At 31.2% G+C, this 17,492-nt stretch overlaps 3 protein-coding genes and 1 pseudogene across 4 annotated transcripts in view; 1 reads left to right on the top strand and 3 right to left on the bottom strand.

The window, feature by feature from the left end:
* LOC106301706 (beta-glucosidase 40-like) overlaps positions 1 to 4,966 on the bottom strand; it is a 9,132-nt gene extending 4,166 nt beyond the window's left edge. The window contains exons 1-11 of one of the 2 annotated variants that reach the window (XM_013738156.1): positions 4,775 to 4,966; positions 3,646 to 3,771; positions 3,458 to 3,533; positions 3,222 to 3,293; positions 2,020 to 2,107; positions 1,687 to 1,942; positions 1,463 to 1,578; positions 1,151 to 1,374; positions 737 to 768; positions 529 to 631; positions 242 to 448 (exon numbers count right to left, since the gene is read on the bottom strand). In XM_013738156.1, the coding sequence (XP_013593610.1) occupies positions 242 to 448; positions 529 to 631; positions 737 to 768; positions 1,151 to 1,374; positions 1,463 to 1,578; positions 1,687 to 1,942; positions 2,020 to 2,107; positions 3,222 to 3,293; positions 3,458 to 3,533; positions 3,646 to 3,771; positions 4,775 to 4,930 (1,456 nt within the window). In that variant the 5' untranslated portion in view covers positions 4,931 to 4,966. Of the gene's footprint in view, positions 1 to 236; positions 449 to 528; positions 632 to 736; positions 769 to 1,150; positions 1,375 to 1,462; positions 1,579 to 1,686; positions 1,943 to 2,019; positions 2,108 to 3,221; positions 3,294 to 3,457; positions 3,534 to 3,645; positions 3,772 to 4,774 lie in introns of both variants that reach the window. The other variant, XM_013738157.1, reaches the window with a different exon arrangement.
* A 4,915-nt stretch (positions 4,967 to 9,881) lies between these two features.
* Positions 9,882 to 11,298, bottom strand: LOC106305293 (annotated as a pseudogene).
* A 3,232-nt stretch (positions 11,299 to 14,530) lies between these two features.
* Positions 14,531 to 16,201, top strand: LOC106303652 (14-3-3-like protein GF14 iota). The gene is made up of 7 exons (XM_013739947.1): positions 14,531 to 14,733; positions 14,808 to 15,114; positions 15,193 to 15,280; positions 15,349 to 15,458; positions 15,537 to 15,685; positions 15,783 to 15,838; positions 15,914 to 16,201. The coding sequence occupies exons 1-7, from the start codon at positions 14,655 to 14,657 to the stop codon at positions 15,917 to 15,919; spliced, it is 795 nt and encodes a 264-aa protein (XP_013595401.1). The 5' UTR covers positions 14,531 to 14,654; the 3' UTR covers positions 15,920 to 16,201.
* LOC106303653 lies at positions 16,129 to 17,187 on the bottom strand. The gene is made up of 5 exons (XM_013739949.1): positions 17,015 to 17,187; positions 16,861 to 16,933; positions 16,679 to 16,730; positions 16,529 to 16,598; positions 16,129 to 16,431 (listed from the first exon to the last, which is right to left on the bottom strand). The coding sequence occupies exons 1-5, from the start codon at positions 17,132 to 17,134 to the stop codon at positions 16,345 to 16,347; spliced, it is 402 nt and encodes a 133-aa protein (XP_013595403.1). The 5' UTR covers positions 17,135 to 17,187; the 3' UTR covers positions 16,129 to 16,344.
* Between the last annotated feature and the right edge of the window lie 305 nt (positions 17,188 to 17,492).

Here is a 17,492-nt window from a genome sequence, read left to right as displayed (position 1 = left end):
AGTGGCCATATCACTTACCAAATGGGGAGGAGTGGCTAGTCCACTACTAGTTATTTATTCTTCCACCATTGAGTGCTTATTGCTTTTGTTTCCTTTAAATACACCATGTATGTTACACAATTAAACACACAATTCAATACAAACATTTCTTTCATTCTCTCAATCTCACAAATCCTCTCATTCTCTTAAATTCTCAAATTTTTCTTCTCTCTCAAATACTTACGGTTACTTCACTCCTTTTTACTTTGTTCGTGTGCTTCATCACGGTTAAAACACTTAGAAGCTCTCATAATCCCACAAATTATCACAAAGTATCCTTTCACATTGCATCCATCCTCTTTAATCGCAGCTTGTAAGTTCGAAAGATAATCATGATGGTATCTGATTCTCTTCCCATCTTTGAGAGCTTCTTCTCTTGGAATCAGAATGTTGTTTGGATCGTCCATTCCTACACAAATACACACACAATCATCATCGAAACTATCTCGTTCTTGTAGATTTAAAGGGTCTAAGGATGTATGTGTTCACCATTTTCAGTGATAAAGACTTGAGGGTTTCCATATCTATGCTTGACATAGTTCATCACGCTTCTCATCCCTCTAGGCACTATGTACAACCATAAAGAATTGGCCTGTCCACGAGAACAGCAAAAAAATAATAAAAAAATAACACTAGCTTAGAAAACTCAATGGTGCTAATTATTAATTTGGGAGTTGATAATAATATTTTTTCTTACCCTATCTCCAATTGGGGTTACACCCTTAAAAGCTGAAATTCAAAACAAAGATTATCAGTGAAGTGATAGATACTAGTAATATTATTTCCAGTCCATCTTTATATTTATCTCTATATTTTTTCTTTAGAAATAGAAAAAATCTATCATATAATTGGATGTGCTCCAATATTATTTTATAATAGAGTTTCTCTATTTTTGAAAAAATAATAAAACATTTCTATTTTTGCCTTTATATGTAAAGATAAAAATAATGTTCATTTATACTTTTTCTAAAAGTAGAAAAATTCTATACATACATTGGATCAAATTCTATAATATAGTTTTGCTATTTTAGCGAAAAGTATTGTGATAGATATAGAGATGGATCGAGAAGATCGTCTAAATGAAAGAAAACAAAATGTGCATTTTTCTTACGTTGAGTGACGGTTCCAGAATCAGAAATGGCACCATCTAGGACAGTGCCCATGAGATTGGTGGCATTGTTCCTTGCGTAGTACGTTGTGTAATGATTAATCCCAACAAAGTCTAGTGAACCCTTCACCAGAACAGATTGAGATCCCGTAAACACTGGTAGTCTGCTTCCGACTCTACTTCTCATCGAACTTGGATAATCCCCAAACATCAACGGGTCCAAAAACCTAGCGTCGTATTCATATATGTCATCACTTTTCAACCAAGAAACGGTGATTACTTCATGCAACAATATTATAACATGTTGAAGCTTACCAGCCAAGCTGAAAGTCTTGAGCTCTTTGTGCAGCTTCAATGTCTTCTGTCTTGTTTGACTCCGGTTCAAACCACGCTACATTAAAAGCTAACCCTAATGAACCTCCTTGCTTTGCCTGTCATAGTTATATAATTAGAACTATGTGAAAAAAAAAATTAGAACTATGTGTCTAATTAATTAACTATCATATCAAATCATGTTATCAATGTAGTATTGACTTTACCTTATACTTTTTCCTGTAGATGTCGGATACGGTGGCGTGAGAGAGAATAACATTGTGACCGACGATGTAAGGCTCGGTGGATGAGTTTCCAGAGCGACAAGTGAGCTTAAATAGAATAGAGCAACGGCCTGGAGCTTGTAGACCAATGGCATAGCCATGTATTGAGAATGTTTGTGGCTCATTGAAAGTGATCCAGTGTTTCACCCTATCTCCAAATCTCTGGAAGCAAACCTCTGCATATGCAGCAAAATCATTGCTGCCAAAGAAAACATAATTAATATGGCCGGTAACCTTTTTTAAAACGTTTTTATGGCTTTTTGTATAGATTATTACATGATTTGTGGGTTCAACCAACCGAGGTATCGACCATGTAGTGCTTGAGGAAGGTCCCAATGGTACAACGTCACATACGGCTCGATCCCTACAATTGTTTTGTTATAGTACATGTGAAACTCAACCAACAACAATTTAATATAATACCATATTCAATGATTGATGTTCATGTTATAATAATAAAAACTAGGTTAAGATCCGCGACTAGCGCGGAATGAACATTATATATAAAAGTTATTTTATGTATTATATATTTTTACATATTATAAAATAATAAATATATATTGTTTTTTTTTGTCGTCAAATATATATTGAATAATCAAAAATCAGTAACTATTATATATACAATTAAATTGGTATGAACATATAAATCAATTTTATTAATCTAAACAATATTTTTTTATTTGATAGGTTATGTAGTTAAATTTAAATGATATTAACATACATAATATATTTTTAATATTAATGTCTATTAAATGATATTTTCTACTCATATGGTGTTTTTGATCATTTGTATTTTTAATAGCTAAACTTTAAATTACTGATAATTTATAATTTTTTTAAAAAAGTAAAGTTGTCATTTCTCGTTCAAAGCTTTTATCAAAAAAAGTGTTCAAAGTAAATTCCGAAACTAAAATATTTATGTATTCTATAGGGTTTACAGTTTAATTTAAAATGATATATATATATATATATTTTAATCTTAATAATTAATTAAATTAGACTTTTTATTTCTATGATTTTGAAATCATTTGTATTTTGTCATAAAAAAAAATTTAAACTATGGATCACAAAATTTGAATGTGAGACTTTTAACAGTTTTAGTAATTTATAGTCGTTTTTAAAAATTCAAAATATAACATATACAAAAAATCTAAATTTTTATTATACGGTTATTGTGATTGTTTAATTTATTTTAATATTTTAAAATTATGCAAATATAATAGAAGATACACTAATTTTTATCAAATCTTCAAAATCATTCATTGTCATATATACTTTAGACACATTAAGAAATTCCGTAACTTTTATTTAAGGAAATAATAAAGAACATTAATAATGAATTTATGGTTAGCTTAATAAAAAGCTTATTATATAATTAGATGGACCAATTTCTTTTTCTAATGATTCTAAGAATCAACCTAGTGATGATACGTGGTTACAAAAAAGTTGTAATGTTTCTCAATTAATACAAAGGATACCTTTAGCAAGTAAAGCATCTATGAGTTTGTTGTAATGATTGATTCCGGCTTCGTTTATTTGTCCCACGCCATCTGCAAACCATAATAGTATTCATTAATAATCCCATTAAAAGTCAAATTCGGATATGTTTTCCAAAGACTTGTATACTAGACTTTAACTACATTAGTTTATAAGTCAATACTAATAAAATATTAAAAAATAGAATTAAAGGTTAATCACGGAAAGGTAAATGTACTTGGGAAGATGCGTGCCCACGAAATGGAAAATCTATAAGCGTCCATTCCCATGTTCTTCATGAGCTGTACATCTTCCTGCCCTCGCCATTTTATAATTTGAATTGAAACTAATTACTTCATTTTCTTTTGGATATGTATATACATAATTCAAAAACATTGTTAATTTGTAGTATAAATTGAGGGTTACCTCGTAACGATGGTACTGATCAACAGCAACATCGGCGTTGCTAAAATCGGTGATTTTACCGAAAGTGTGGGAGAATGTGTCCCATATCGTAGGACCTCTTCCATCTTCTTTTACTGCTCCCTCGTACTGCATCAATTATTGATTGTATTTAGTTATTTTTATTATAAGACTCGGTCCATTACTGTTTTCATTTTAGGTATTCTTTTAAGCACTGATCAAGCCCATATTCCAGCCAGGAAACTGTAATAACGTTTTCTTAATTGAAAGATGTCTTTTCGGGGACATCCGGTAAGTTTGAAACTATATAGAAGACTAGTATGGCTCCTACTCAAAGATGACACACAAACTGAAAAAGTTGTTCAAATATTTTTTTTGATAAGTATGTGAATTTCATTATAGCGAAGATAATGATACAAGCAGATACAATACCCAGCTATGAATGAACAAAGCCTTATGCCTCTACGGAAGCTAATTAAAGCATTGGAAACAGAACCCACAAGAAAAGGAGGAGGACGTATTGGGTGCCCGTGATTCATGAATGTGTGTGGCCTTGATTTCGCTTCTTGCATGCATTCGTGTATATGAGTATATCGATGTATCGACCATATTCATGGAACAAAATCGATTATGATTATAAATGGTTGACAATACAAAAATGTTACAACTAATTTAATTTACAAAGGTAATTAAGGCTCTCCAGCAGGTCCGGTTTTAAAATTTGAGAGACTATAATTTAGTAAAATTTTTAATGATTTGTTTTACAAATATAGAGACTATGTGTATGTATATTTATATCTTATATTTTTGGAAGGTATATTTCATTTTTTTTTCTATGTCCAAGACCGGTTCTGTTGTCCAGTTATCGAAGTTTTATTTTCATTACAATTAGATAAAAATGATATATTGTTACCAGTTAAAACCAAGATATATAATATATATTGACATTTATATTTAAACGTTTATGTTCTTATGTTGGCCTAACTTTAGGTCGAGAATAAATTTGCGTTTGGATCAGGATCCGTTAGAATAGGAGGTGTTAAAAAAAAACATTAGAAAAGGAAAGGAAAAGTAACTCAAAAACAAATGAATAAACTAAAATAGGAAAAGAGAGAGTAGAGGGAAAGTGGACCTGAAAAGCAGAAGAAGCAGTTCCGAAGACAAAGCCCTTTGGGAAACTGCCTCTGGAAATATCCTGAGCACGTATGCATATGTTATCCATCATCATCATCATCATCATCATCATCATTATGGTCATCGTCATCATGGTTAATCTTCTTGGAGCCATCTCTTTCTTCAATATTTTCTTCTCCAGTTACATATATTTTTGTGGTATATAGTACTTAACTTCTGTGATGAGGTAAATATGACAAAACAAGGAGACAGAAAGAAGAATGCAGTTGAAAAAAAAAGTTATGAAAGGGTGCTATATATAAGGAAAGAGGAAAAAGTGAGAAATATGGAATATTCGGATCAGACGAAATTAACATAACAATTTCTGAAATTAAACAAATATAAGCAGGACATGCCGGGGGTGATTGGTTGCGGCCATAGATTCTCTAGATAACCAAAATTTAGTCTAAAGTCATATATGTCAACCAATCGAATTTTTCTTTCTTTAAAAATTTCACAGTAAAAAAATTTCTACAAAATTAAAATATGGTTGTAGAAAGCTTTATTTCCAGAGCAAAAAAATAGTGCTTTACAAAGGTACATCAAAATAATCTACATCAAATAAATCTACGGTTTAAATTCTACAGCCAAAACATAAAACTACAGCTTATTCCAATCACCCCCGTCGTGGGATAAAACACTAATAAAACCCGTGAAACTAGCGTTTTAAGTGCCAAGATATTATAAATATTTAGCAGAGGTCAGTTTAAAAATTGTTTATGGTGCAGTTCAATGAATTTATTTAAAAAATAAAAATAATAATAATTCTGAGACTTTTTTTTTTTAATTCTGCTAATTCTGTTTGACTTACATATGCCACGCTTGAGTCATGATAAGACCATAAAATTATAAAAGTTTATTTTTGTTTAAGCGTGTAACGTGAGGGGCCGAGCATGAATATAAGTATATTATTTATAATCGTTGAAAATTCATTGTTGCCATAAAATCACCATATACGTTAAAATATAATTATATACTTGTACGGACTGAATTGTTGTTGTTTTTTGGAATAGAATGATGTAAAATGAATTATTCTATTAATTCTATAATTTGTTTTACCATTTAATATGAATGAAAGAGATTACTCATTCCATCAATTCCACAAATATTTCTAAAGAAATACAAAAATGTTAATAAACACTCTGCAATTTTAATTATAAATGAATGGAATTATAATATTCCAAATTTAAACTAGTTCCACTGATCTTGTTTCATATATTTTGATTTTATTAATTTCATTTCATGGTTACCATTTATATTCATAAATGATTATAGTGGTTTTTTTAACGTTGGATATATTATGCTATTATAAACTTTGAGAAATATTACAGACGACTCTACAGCCGATAATTCTATCTGTCTTATGAGGATTCATGTCTGACTGCATCACCTGAGCCGCCCTATCGGATCCATGCTTTACAGTACTCCTTGCGACACGCTGTAAATCTCTTGTATGTCGTTTCTCCAAAATGACTATAGTGGTTTTGATGTGTTCTCTGTGTTTCTGAGTTTGACTTCTAGTTATGTGCGTTTTCTTTTTTAAATGTTTCTTCAGTAAAAGCTTTTATAAAAAAGAAAATAAGAAAAGGTTTTCAATATATACATATATACATAACAATTTTAGTTATCTATATGTAAGAGCCCCCTGATTTAAAAATTAGCCTCAAGTCTTTACAACCCTTCGCTGGTTATATGGATACAATTTATGTCAAAATTTGATGAAATCATATGAATTTTGTCATAAATTTTAGTTATTTTACCAATCAATATAAGCAGAAAATCTAGTAACATAAATATTAGGTTTCAGAATGGTGGTCCTTGTCCATACTATGTTTTCTGCAAGTTCGGAATGATCTTAAAAACTTGGCGCAAGAATGCTATGTGCATAGATTAGCTTTTGTTCAATGCATATGTTGATATTCGGAAACTTATGTTTCAAAATTGTGATCCTTCTCTATCTATTATGTTTTATGCACATGTTGTTATTCAAAAACTCTTAGGGGATGTATTCGATTTAACATTTGATGTGATTTGATTTTTAATGGGGTTTTAGATGATTTCAATAAGTTGCAGAGATTTAAGTAATTTTTGTTAAACTACTCTAGAATATCACCTAAAACTATGAGATTTGAGTTTTAATTTTTTTAACTAAGAAATTCTACACAAACACCCTAAAATCACCTTAAAACTTTAAAACTCTACAACTTAAAATATTTTCAATAACAGTAGATTTCAGAGTACTTTAAGAAATGTCAAATTCAATAACAGTGGATTTTAAATGAGTTTTTAAAATTCATGTTTCAATTACAGTGAATTTATCATTTTAATACAAATCACCTACTCTCAGTTGAATACATCCCTTATTATATATATTAAAAAAACTGTCACTTGTATGGTTTTTGTTGATTTGTTCAATTCTGGATATCAAAACGAAGGATATTGCACAAAGACATCTTCTTAGTCAACGGACATTAATTGAAAAAGAAAAGTTCTAAAACATTTTAGTAAATGATTTGATTAAAGAAAAGTTCGAAACCGATTTATACTGCCAACTGTCTTGTTAATAATTTTCCCATTTATTTATTTTGTTCCAAAGAATTCTCTAGTTTTTTTCTCATACAAAGAAATAATATTTACCCATTTTAAACACTTTATGTTCACTTTCGTATGCGTTTGTTTAGCTTTATCAAATTATGTATTTTCGGGACGACGCAGTTTATAGTTTGTTTGACTTTTTTTTTTTTTTTAAACACTTTGACTATAATGAATACTAAAGCTTTAATGAATACTAAAGCTATAATCCCTTATATAATAAATCACAAGTCACTCAACCAATTTTAATTTGCCACATGGTTCAAGCTTCATTTTTAAATAAAAAAATCTAAATTAAAAAGATTCGAGACAAAACAGTTTATTTCATCTCTATTTTAAACGAAAAGAAAAAAACAAAATTTTTTTTTTATTACTTCCCATGATCTACACTTTCTCATCGTACATCAAAATCAGTTTTGCAACAAGTTCTTTATAAAATGGTTTCAAATAGTTTATTTCTCTCATGAAGTAACCGCTGCTTTCAACTCTGTCATAATTTTTATTTTGATATTGACAATATCGTATCTTCTCTTGAGAAGACGAATCTTCAAGTTGATGGTGGCGGTAAAGTTTAGCAAATGAGTAAGTGATAAAGGGTTTAAATCTCAGAAATTAATTATGTTCTTTGAATTCCTTTTGTTTTTTTTGTTTTTTGTTTTACATAGGAATCATCATTGTTACCACATCTTCACGTGACAAGTTTCTTTCTCTAATCAAAGGTCAAGAAGCCGGGAACACCTTTTCATTTTCTTCTATATTTCAGATTGGAACCAAAGAAAAGTGAGATGAAGATATATGATTATTAGATAATTGAAGCAGATTGATGGAGGAGGGTGGCAGTTTACAGGAAGACTCTCAACCCACATGCTGCTCATTTTTTATTATTAGGCCAGATGCAAAACCTTGACCAATAATTCTTTCTCTATTTAAACAAAAATAAGTGTTGAAAACAATGTTTAGTTGACAAATTATTAAATGTTGAATTTGTACAACTTCTAAATGACTAGCTAATTTTGATCAGTATTTTATATAATAATCATCATGTGCTTAACATATATAAGCATATCTAGGTGAATTTGTTAAAACAAAAATAAAATAAAATAAATAATTAGTTAAGTATATTTATATCTATAATAATTTTAGTCAATCAAGTATAATATTTAAAGTATGCATTATTTCTTTTGATATATTTAGTTTACTAATAAATATACTAAAATATCAAGTTATCATAATTTATTCTCTCCAATTATTCAAAATTTACTTTTATGTAAAATAAATATTGAATTTGTGGTCACAGCAAGTTAAATTAAACTAAAAGAAGAGGTTTTTGTTATTAATTAAGGATAAAGAAAAATTAGTATTTTGAATTTATTAGAAAGCATTGAAAGAATACCCATGCGTAGCATGGGTGAAACATACTAGTGTTATATATTTTAGAAGTATCGCCGTATAACTAATTGTATTCAAAAGATTCGAACTGAATCGGGTAAAAATATTATTTTTGTTAAAAATATTCGAATTCGTTTCAGATGCATTGGTTATTTAGATATTTTTATGTTTCTACACATCATAATCAAAGTCATTCAGATCCGGGAGGACCCAACTCGAACTCCACACATAAATTTATAATATCCAAGTGAGGCATAATTTCAAAACCCAAAAAAATTATCCCGAAAAAATAACTTGTATCTGAATGAATACTCGAATGTCCATACCTAACTGATTTTGTAAATACTATTTAAAAAGAAGCTCTTTCTATATGTTTGGCAAAAATAACGGATATATATATATATATATGTATATATATAATTATTTAGTAAAATAGTTATATGGAGTGAAACATTAAGTAACAATAAATGTAATATATTTTAATTATTTTGATTTACGTTATTATTTTGTTCACATAAACTATTCCCTTGAATTATGTGTTTGGTTACTAAGATAAAAAAGTTTTAGTAAAACACATTAAACCGAACTATTGACCATATGCAAAACTCGGTTATTTCACATTTTTGATTTTATAATTTGCACAAAGTTAATGTTCATTAACTAAAAATCTGCAGTATTACTTATAGTAATATAATTAATGATTTTATGTATTGTTAAGTTAAATATAATTAATGATGTGATATATTGTTAAGGTAATATAATTAATGAAATTACTAAAAGGACACTATACTTTTTTATACTGCTATTCATGTTTCTAAACAATTCTTATTTATACTGCAATCCAATGACACTATTTTTTATATTGCTATCAATGTTTCTAAACAACTCTTATTTATATTGTAATTCATGTTTCCAAACAATTCTCAAATGTACTTTAGTTTTAATAATATTTAATTAATAATATTGATGATACCTCGTTCAACTATGCAGAAATCAACACCGAAATGAACGAGTCTTAAGAAATTCATTAGTAAAAACATCAGAGAAGATTTTTTAAACAATTCGTAGTAAACATATTGGCCAGGATAACAAAGGCTGTGGATTTCTTATATATAGGTTACATCAACAACTAGCAAGTGAGTTCCACCAGAGCAGAGCCAGAACAGAGAAGTAAGTAATCAGTCAGTTCTTCCTTCCTTCGGGGAAGATGATATGGTATCCGCGCCTGCAATCACATTCATCTTTTGAGCTAAACAAAATCCAAATGACTATCAAATTTGGGACTGAAGAGAGAGAGAGAGAGATAGAGAGGGAGAGAGAGAGAGAGGATATGAACATACGTAGATTTGAAAGATGCACTAGTGACGCCAACAGGTGTGTTGACGGCGACATCTTGGAAAGGACCAGCCATCTTACCCCTTGGGAACCATCCAAGATCTCCTCCTGTTTTCCCTGATGGGCCCTCCAAGTACTCTGCTGCAATCTGAGACAAACAAATCGTTATGAGATTCTCCACCATTATTTATTATTACACACACATCTATGTACATATAGCTAGCCGAAAAACTGAAACTTGCATGTCTCAGTTTGAGGTATTGAAATGGGTTTTTCAGCTGTTATGAACATGTCACAGCTAGAGATGGAAGAGCCAAATCACTGGCACGATCTTAGGTTGGATGTTTCAATTCATAAACAAGAAAACAGGAAGCATCATTGGCCTTTGCAAACTCAGCAGGAGGAACCTTGTCACCGTTGATCTTTCCTTGCTTTTCGCATAGTACATGTCTCGCTGAACAAAAAGCCAACACATCTTTTGGATACGAAAACACACGGTATCAATCAGACAGAGAGACTGAGTTTAGAAAAATAGACAACCTTTCACATAGGTGCATGTCCCGAGACCATCAGCAGCCTTCCCTGATTTTCCTTTCCCCTTGGAGGAGCTTCATCACTGCCACTGGCTTGCTTTCCCTTACCCTTCCCACCAGCCTTTGCGTCCTTCCCCATCTAGTAAACTCTGCCATAAACAACCCAATATTAGCTTTACTAGTCATCATCAGATTTAAGGGTTTTGACATCACACCTGGAACTAAAACCCTAAAAGCCCTTATACATATATAGTAGAGACTAAATGTAGCTTGCATTCAAATGCAAGTGACTTAGTAAGCTCAGATCCATCAAACTTAGAATGATCACATCACAACAAGAGTTCAGATTAAAAAAAAAATAGTATCTCAACAGGTGGGTAACTGAAACGCGAGGAGCCCATTTAGAATCGGCGAGACCAAAGATAGAATAACATCTCAAATGGGACAACAAATGATCTAGGACGAAGAACACTAAACCCCAGTTTTTAGTATATAAGAGAATCGATCAACAAATAACAAAAGACCATGAATATTTGAATGAAACATGAGCTGAGGAGAGCAGAAGACGATGACTTTACCTTTCAGGTTCTTCTTTCAGCTTCAACGATAGAGCACATAGAGAGAGCTTTTTTTGAGTATTTGATTTTAATAAAACTCAAATTTTATTAAATTTGAGTTTTATGCTAGAAGTTTTTTTGCTTTGATTTGTATGTTTTATGCTACATAAAAATCCCTTTTGAGTAAAATCAAAGGGAATTTAAAATTAAATCAACTAGTTATGCAACATTAATTAGTTATGCTACATGGATGACAAAAAAAATTTTAGTTATGCTACATTAAAATCAAATCAATTAGTTATGCTACATTAAAATCAAATCAAAAGGAGTTTTTTTTTTCCAAATCAAATCCTTTGAGTAAAATCAAAGGGAGTTTTTTTTCAGAATCAAAGGGAGTTTTTCAAATCAAATCCTTATAAAATCAAATCAATTAGTTAGTTTTATGCTAGATATTAACTAATTGATTTAATTGAGTAAATCCACTAATTGATTTAATCGAGTAAAATCAAATCAGTTATATAATTAGGGAGTTTTTTTTTCAAATCAAATATTTTGAGTAAAATCAAATCAGTTAGTTATGCTACATTAAAATCAAAGGGAATTTTATGCTACATAAAAATCCCTTCGATTTTTATGCTTTATGCTAGATATTTGTTTTTTGAGTATTTGAGTCGTTTTATAAAATTTCATATTAGTAAGCTCACGATCCCTCAAGTTCGGTATTCTCCGGTCCATTATCATTACTCATCAATATAACAAATATAAAGATTTTTGTAAGTGGGGTTATTCACTTTATTCTGCAATTTGGCAAGTTTAAAAGCTATGAAAATAACAAAATGAGCTATTTTATAGTTTCAAAATTTTATGATGATTTTGTGTAAAATATATTGAATGTTTTGTAGACTTGTATCATTTTCTATTTGAGATTTCATTTTTTAGCATTAGAGTGAAAATAAATTAATTGTAAAAAAATAATGATATGCATTTTAATCCAATCAAATCATGCCAAAATGTCTTCTGGATTGGAATCCACCAGGCAATTTTACGGGTTGTATTGACGCACATTTTGACTAGCGATCGTAAACCCAATTTTTTTTGTTTATGTCATTATGTGTAACCATTGTACAAAGCAATATTGTACTAGAGGTTAAAGACTAATTGTTTGAATTTGATCAATAAAAATGTTTTGTTTTGGGCTATGCTTATTAGGATTTTTATCTTAAAATGGACATGATTATTTTGAACATAAGGAGGCACAAATTTCCCCAATCACTCCATGAAGATCAAAATAATTTCTTCGGTTTATGAATACAAGCTTTCTTTTTGTCTAATTTTTACCATATTTATTTATTCTTTTTTTTCTTCATATTGTATAGTTTTTTATATTACATAATATTATTATGATTTATTTTTTAATTTACAGTTTATTTTGAAATCACAACTTGCTTATGACATTTAATTAACTAATTATGTTTCAAGTTTCATTTGCTTTTCATATTATAAAATTTAATATAAAAACACAAACTTTTAATTATGAGTTATCCTGATTGGTATTTGTTTCACGTTTCACCCAATACAAACTAATTTCAGTTAAAAAGTTATGCAAATATCATATTGTGTAATGAGAAATATGATTTTATTTCATTTTGAAAAAAATGATTAATTTTATTATAGATGATTATTTAACAATATATATAACTAGTACTTTTACGTGTATAAAGTGTATATCAGATATCCAAATACTTATTCGATCTTCGATTCAATTTTACTTTGATTTTAGTTTTCACAAGTATAAATAAATAAAACCATTCGACTATATGTATGTGTGCTCCAGTTCGATTCTTCATTTTTTGCCTAGATTACAAGATTAAGAAGCTTAAAATTTGTGGTTAGTGTTACTATATTGTATAACTTGGCATTAGTATTTGTACACAAAAAAATAAAACTTTCTTTGTGAAAATTATTGTTTATTTATACTAATAAACCACCATCAATATTACAAATCTAGTGTTTTTCATAAAGACATAAAAATTGTGTTAGTTTGATCTATAAGATCCTTATCCAGTGAATCTTGAAGCAAGTGTGTTAGTTTTGAGTTCATGATAGTTAATAACTGGAAAAGCGTTCAATTTGATAATTGATGATTTGTGAATTTTAATAGATTTGTTTGTTTGTTTAACAATTAATGGATCTGTTCTTTTGTGTAAGAACTAATGGATTTGTGTTGGTTTAGTTAATGAACTTTTTTGTGAGTTAAAAAAATCTAGGCCAGAACGGAATTTAATCACTTTTCGTTCTCTAGGCACATAAAAAATCTCAAGCAATCTCTTTTATTCTGTGTGGAGCTCTTATACATACCATTACAATCTAACCAACTTTTATTAAAAAAAAAAATAAATTAAAACCCAAAATACGTTAGTGAATGTCTTCTTCTTCATCCTCCATAAAATCTCAAAAGCAAGTTTTAATTTCTAAATTGTTCCTTTCGACCTTTTTTGTTGTTGAAATTTCTTTAGATTGTTTCATTGTTTCTTTTGATTTTACTTTTTCTGTGTTGTTGTAAATTTTCCATTAGCTATGCACAAATTTTTTATTTATTTAATTTATATTTCAATTGAGAGAAACCCGGTAGATTTAATTTAATTTATGCGAATAAGATTTTCTGCCGAAAAGAAAATAATTTTCCCGGAAAATGATTGTGGTAGTTCAAGATAGTTTTGGATGACAACTCGGTAGTGAATTATCGGGAGAAGAAAGAATCGCCGAATTGGGTTTCCAATGTTGATCATTCTCCAAGAAGAAACGAGAACGATGCTCATGATTTTTCGACAACACAATATAAAAGAAAAATAGTCAATAAAAAAACAAATATTTTAAATTAATTAAAAACTATAAGAAAATTAGGGTAAACCACTTTGAGTGTGAGAGGCTGTGAGCACTTGAGCAGCATAGAGAATTAGGAAATGGAAATGCGTAATTATAAAGCATTTTTGGTTGTTTATCTATGCGATAGCATCTAATAGTGAAAAAATGATTAAAACGCAGTTTGATTGACGTCTCTTTTCAAAAAAATGTCGAAACATATAAAAATAAAAAGTAATGGAAATGTGGGGAATCGAAGTCCGTGCCTCTCGCATGCAAAGCAAGCGCTCTACCATTTGAGCTACATCCCCAATTGGTATATCCAACCGTTCATAATATTATATTACGTAAGTACTACGTCATAAAGGAGCGAAAAATTCGTTAAGTTAGTTATAAATAATTGCAGGAATTGCGCAGACATTAGACACCTCGGATCTAAAGGTTGAGATTCAGTCTTCTTCCGCCATTCGCGAACCATCTTCAAACCTCTTATTATATACTTATTTTTCCCCTCTTTCCCGACACAACAGAAACCAAGATCTCTGTTTCCGACACATTATCGTGACAAAAGATGTCGTCAGGATCCGACAAAGAGAGAGAGACATTCGTCTACACGGCTAAGCTCTCCGAACAGGCCGAGCGATACGACGGTACGTTAAATCAATATATTCTTTAATATCTTACAAGAATCCAAAGTTACAAAGTTATGGTAATGATATTGCAGAGATGGTTGAGACGATGAAGAAAGTGGCGAAAGTGGACAGCGAGCTGACGGTAGAGGAGAGGAATCTGTTGTCTGTTGGTTACAAGAACGTGATCGGAGCAAGGCGAGCCTCGTGGAGGATCATGTCGTCGATCGAGCAGAAGGAAGAGTCTAAAGGCAACGAGACAAACGTGAAACACATCAAGGGTTATCGCCAAAAGGTAGAAGACGAGCTCGCTGATATCTGTAAAGACATTCTTTCCATCATCGATCAACATCTCATCCCTCACGCTACCTCTGGTGAAGCCACTGTTTTCTATTACAAGATGTAAGAAAGAAACGAAACACTCTTCTTCTGTATCATTATCTGTAAACGAAATTCAACTTGATTCGAAATGTTTTGTAGGAAAGGAGATTATTACCGTTACTTGGCTGAGTTTAAGACCGAGCAAGAGAGGAAGGAAGCCTCTGAACAGTCGCTCAAAGGCTATGAGGTATTTATCTAAACAAGTTCATTCTCAGACATTTGTTAAAGGTTCTGATAGGCTTAAACTTTGATTAGGCTGCAACACAAGCTGCAAGCACTGACCTTCCTTCCACCCACCCGATTCGTCTTGGTCTTGCTCTTAACTTCTCTGTTTTCTACTATGAGATCATGAACTCTCCTGAAAGGTCTCAATTCATTTTTCAACAAATATCATTACCAAAATGAAATATACCATCAGGTGTCAACTAATGTGAATGTTGCAGAGCTTGCCATTTGGCCAAGCAAGCCTTTGATGAGGCGATTGCGGAGTTGGATACGCTAAGTGAGGAGTCTTACAAGGACAGCACTTTGATCATGCAGCTCCTTAGAGACAATCTCACCCTCTGGACTTCTGATCTTCCTGAAGATGGAGGTCTGTCTCAAAATCACAACACGTGATTTAATGACTCAAAAACCAACTGGTTGGTTTATTTGAGAATTAAGAATGAATATTTCTTCTTTTGTTTTAGGAGAGGACAACGTCAAGTCTGATCAAGAACATTGCAAGATCATAGAAGCCACTGATGTAATAAAACTGATTAACATTAGTCTTAGGTTGTGCTAAGCTAATGTGGTTTGCCTTTTTGTTTCTTTGTTTCAGAAATGATCAGAGGCTTTGGAAGTTGAATTGAGTTTAGATTAAACTCCACATCTTGGTTTCGTCAGGGAGATGAGACAAATGAATTCAAATTTTATAATGTTCTTTTTTCTTAATTACTTTTTTTTTTTCTTCTTTCTTTTGTTGTCAATCTCATTATATCAAATGTCTTTGATGTTATTGTGACTTGATCTGATATGTTTTGACTATTTATAATATACAGCACAATCAACTGTATTATTAGAAACACCCAAACAAACACAACACTGGCTCTAAGTGTCATCATGAAAAGATCAGTAATGCTCTCTGATGGTTCTATATTAATACTACTGCATACTATAGAATAAGAGCTGAGGACAAACCTAATCAACTATATACAAAAAAGATGGGTGAGAATGAAGCAAAGACCACTAATCCTTCTTATTCTGTTTATGTCATTGTTCTTCCTTATCAAAGTAACTCTGCGGCAAGGTGAAGTCTTCTTCGTGGTTAAGAATGTCAATGTCCTCATCATCTGATTTCTGGTAAAAGATTAAACCATCAGCACCATTCTAAAGCAGGCCATGAGCCAACTTAGAAACATAATAGTCAATGATTGTGTTGTAATGACTAACTCACCAGCATCTCAATGTTGTAGAAACGATCCAGAAGCTGCAGAACCTCATCCGCTGTGAACTGTCGATCAAAGCTATGGACAGAAAACAGTTGAGAGAAAGGTTCAGACAAATATCAATATCAATTTAGAACTCAGGAAAATGTCATACAAACCTTCTGCCGAGGTATTCCATCAAACCGTAAAGAACAAAGTGACGATGTATGCCTGCCACACCACATTACAACATAATCCCATTAGTAGAAAGCAAGAAAATAGATTCCTTTTTAGTAAAGGTTTATGCTTTCTTGATTTCTTGGCCTAAGGATCAAGATTTGCAAACTTTGAAAAAACTTGCCTCGGAGTTTAACGGGAGGATAGATTTCAAGCGCTTCTAATAACGTGAGCTCCAATTCAACCTGTGATTGCTCCTGAGAATCAATCAATCCAAGAACTATTACGATCACACATAACAAGAAGATGAGTAAATGGCAGATAAAGAAGAGAGAAACCTTGGAGAGAGAAGAAGCGGAGGAAGGTAGAGCTTTGCAGGGAGAGAGTACGGACATGCCGTCTTGCTCTTCTTCTTCTTTCTCTTTACCTCTGTCAACTTCGTCATCTCTTCCACCCATCTTGTCCCCTTTCTTCAGTCCGTTTAGGGTTTCGTGAATTTGATCCCAGGTGAACTGTGTTCTGAAAGCTGTGTTGTTGTGAATTGTGATGCAGAGCTTCTCGAGAAGCCCACCTGGATCTCTGAATTGGGCCGGCTAATTCTTAAGGCCCATAAAATGTATTCCTTCTAATTCACCTCCGGTTTATAAGTCTCAACTATACCGGTACACAATTACAATATCCAAGGATAACGAAGATCAAAAAAAGCATAGGATTTGGTGGTTAGTGTACTGGATTATAATATTACCAACATATTGTATTTTTAGATAATAGGGTTTAACAATAAACATAACTAATATTTTAAGGTTTAAGGTACAT

The sequence above is a fragment of the Brassica oleracea genome, chromosome C7 (assembly GCF_000695525.1).
Source record: "Brassica oleracea var. oleracea cultivar TO1000 chromosome C7, BOL, whole genome shotgun sequence".
Classification (NCBI taxonomy): Eukaryota; Viridiplantae; Streptophyta; class Magnoliopsida; order Brassicales; family Brassicaceae; genus Brassica; species Brassica oleracea.
This window is presented reverse-complemented; position numbering and strand designations above follow the sequence as displayed.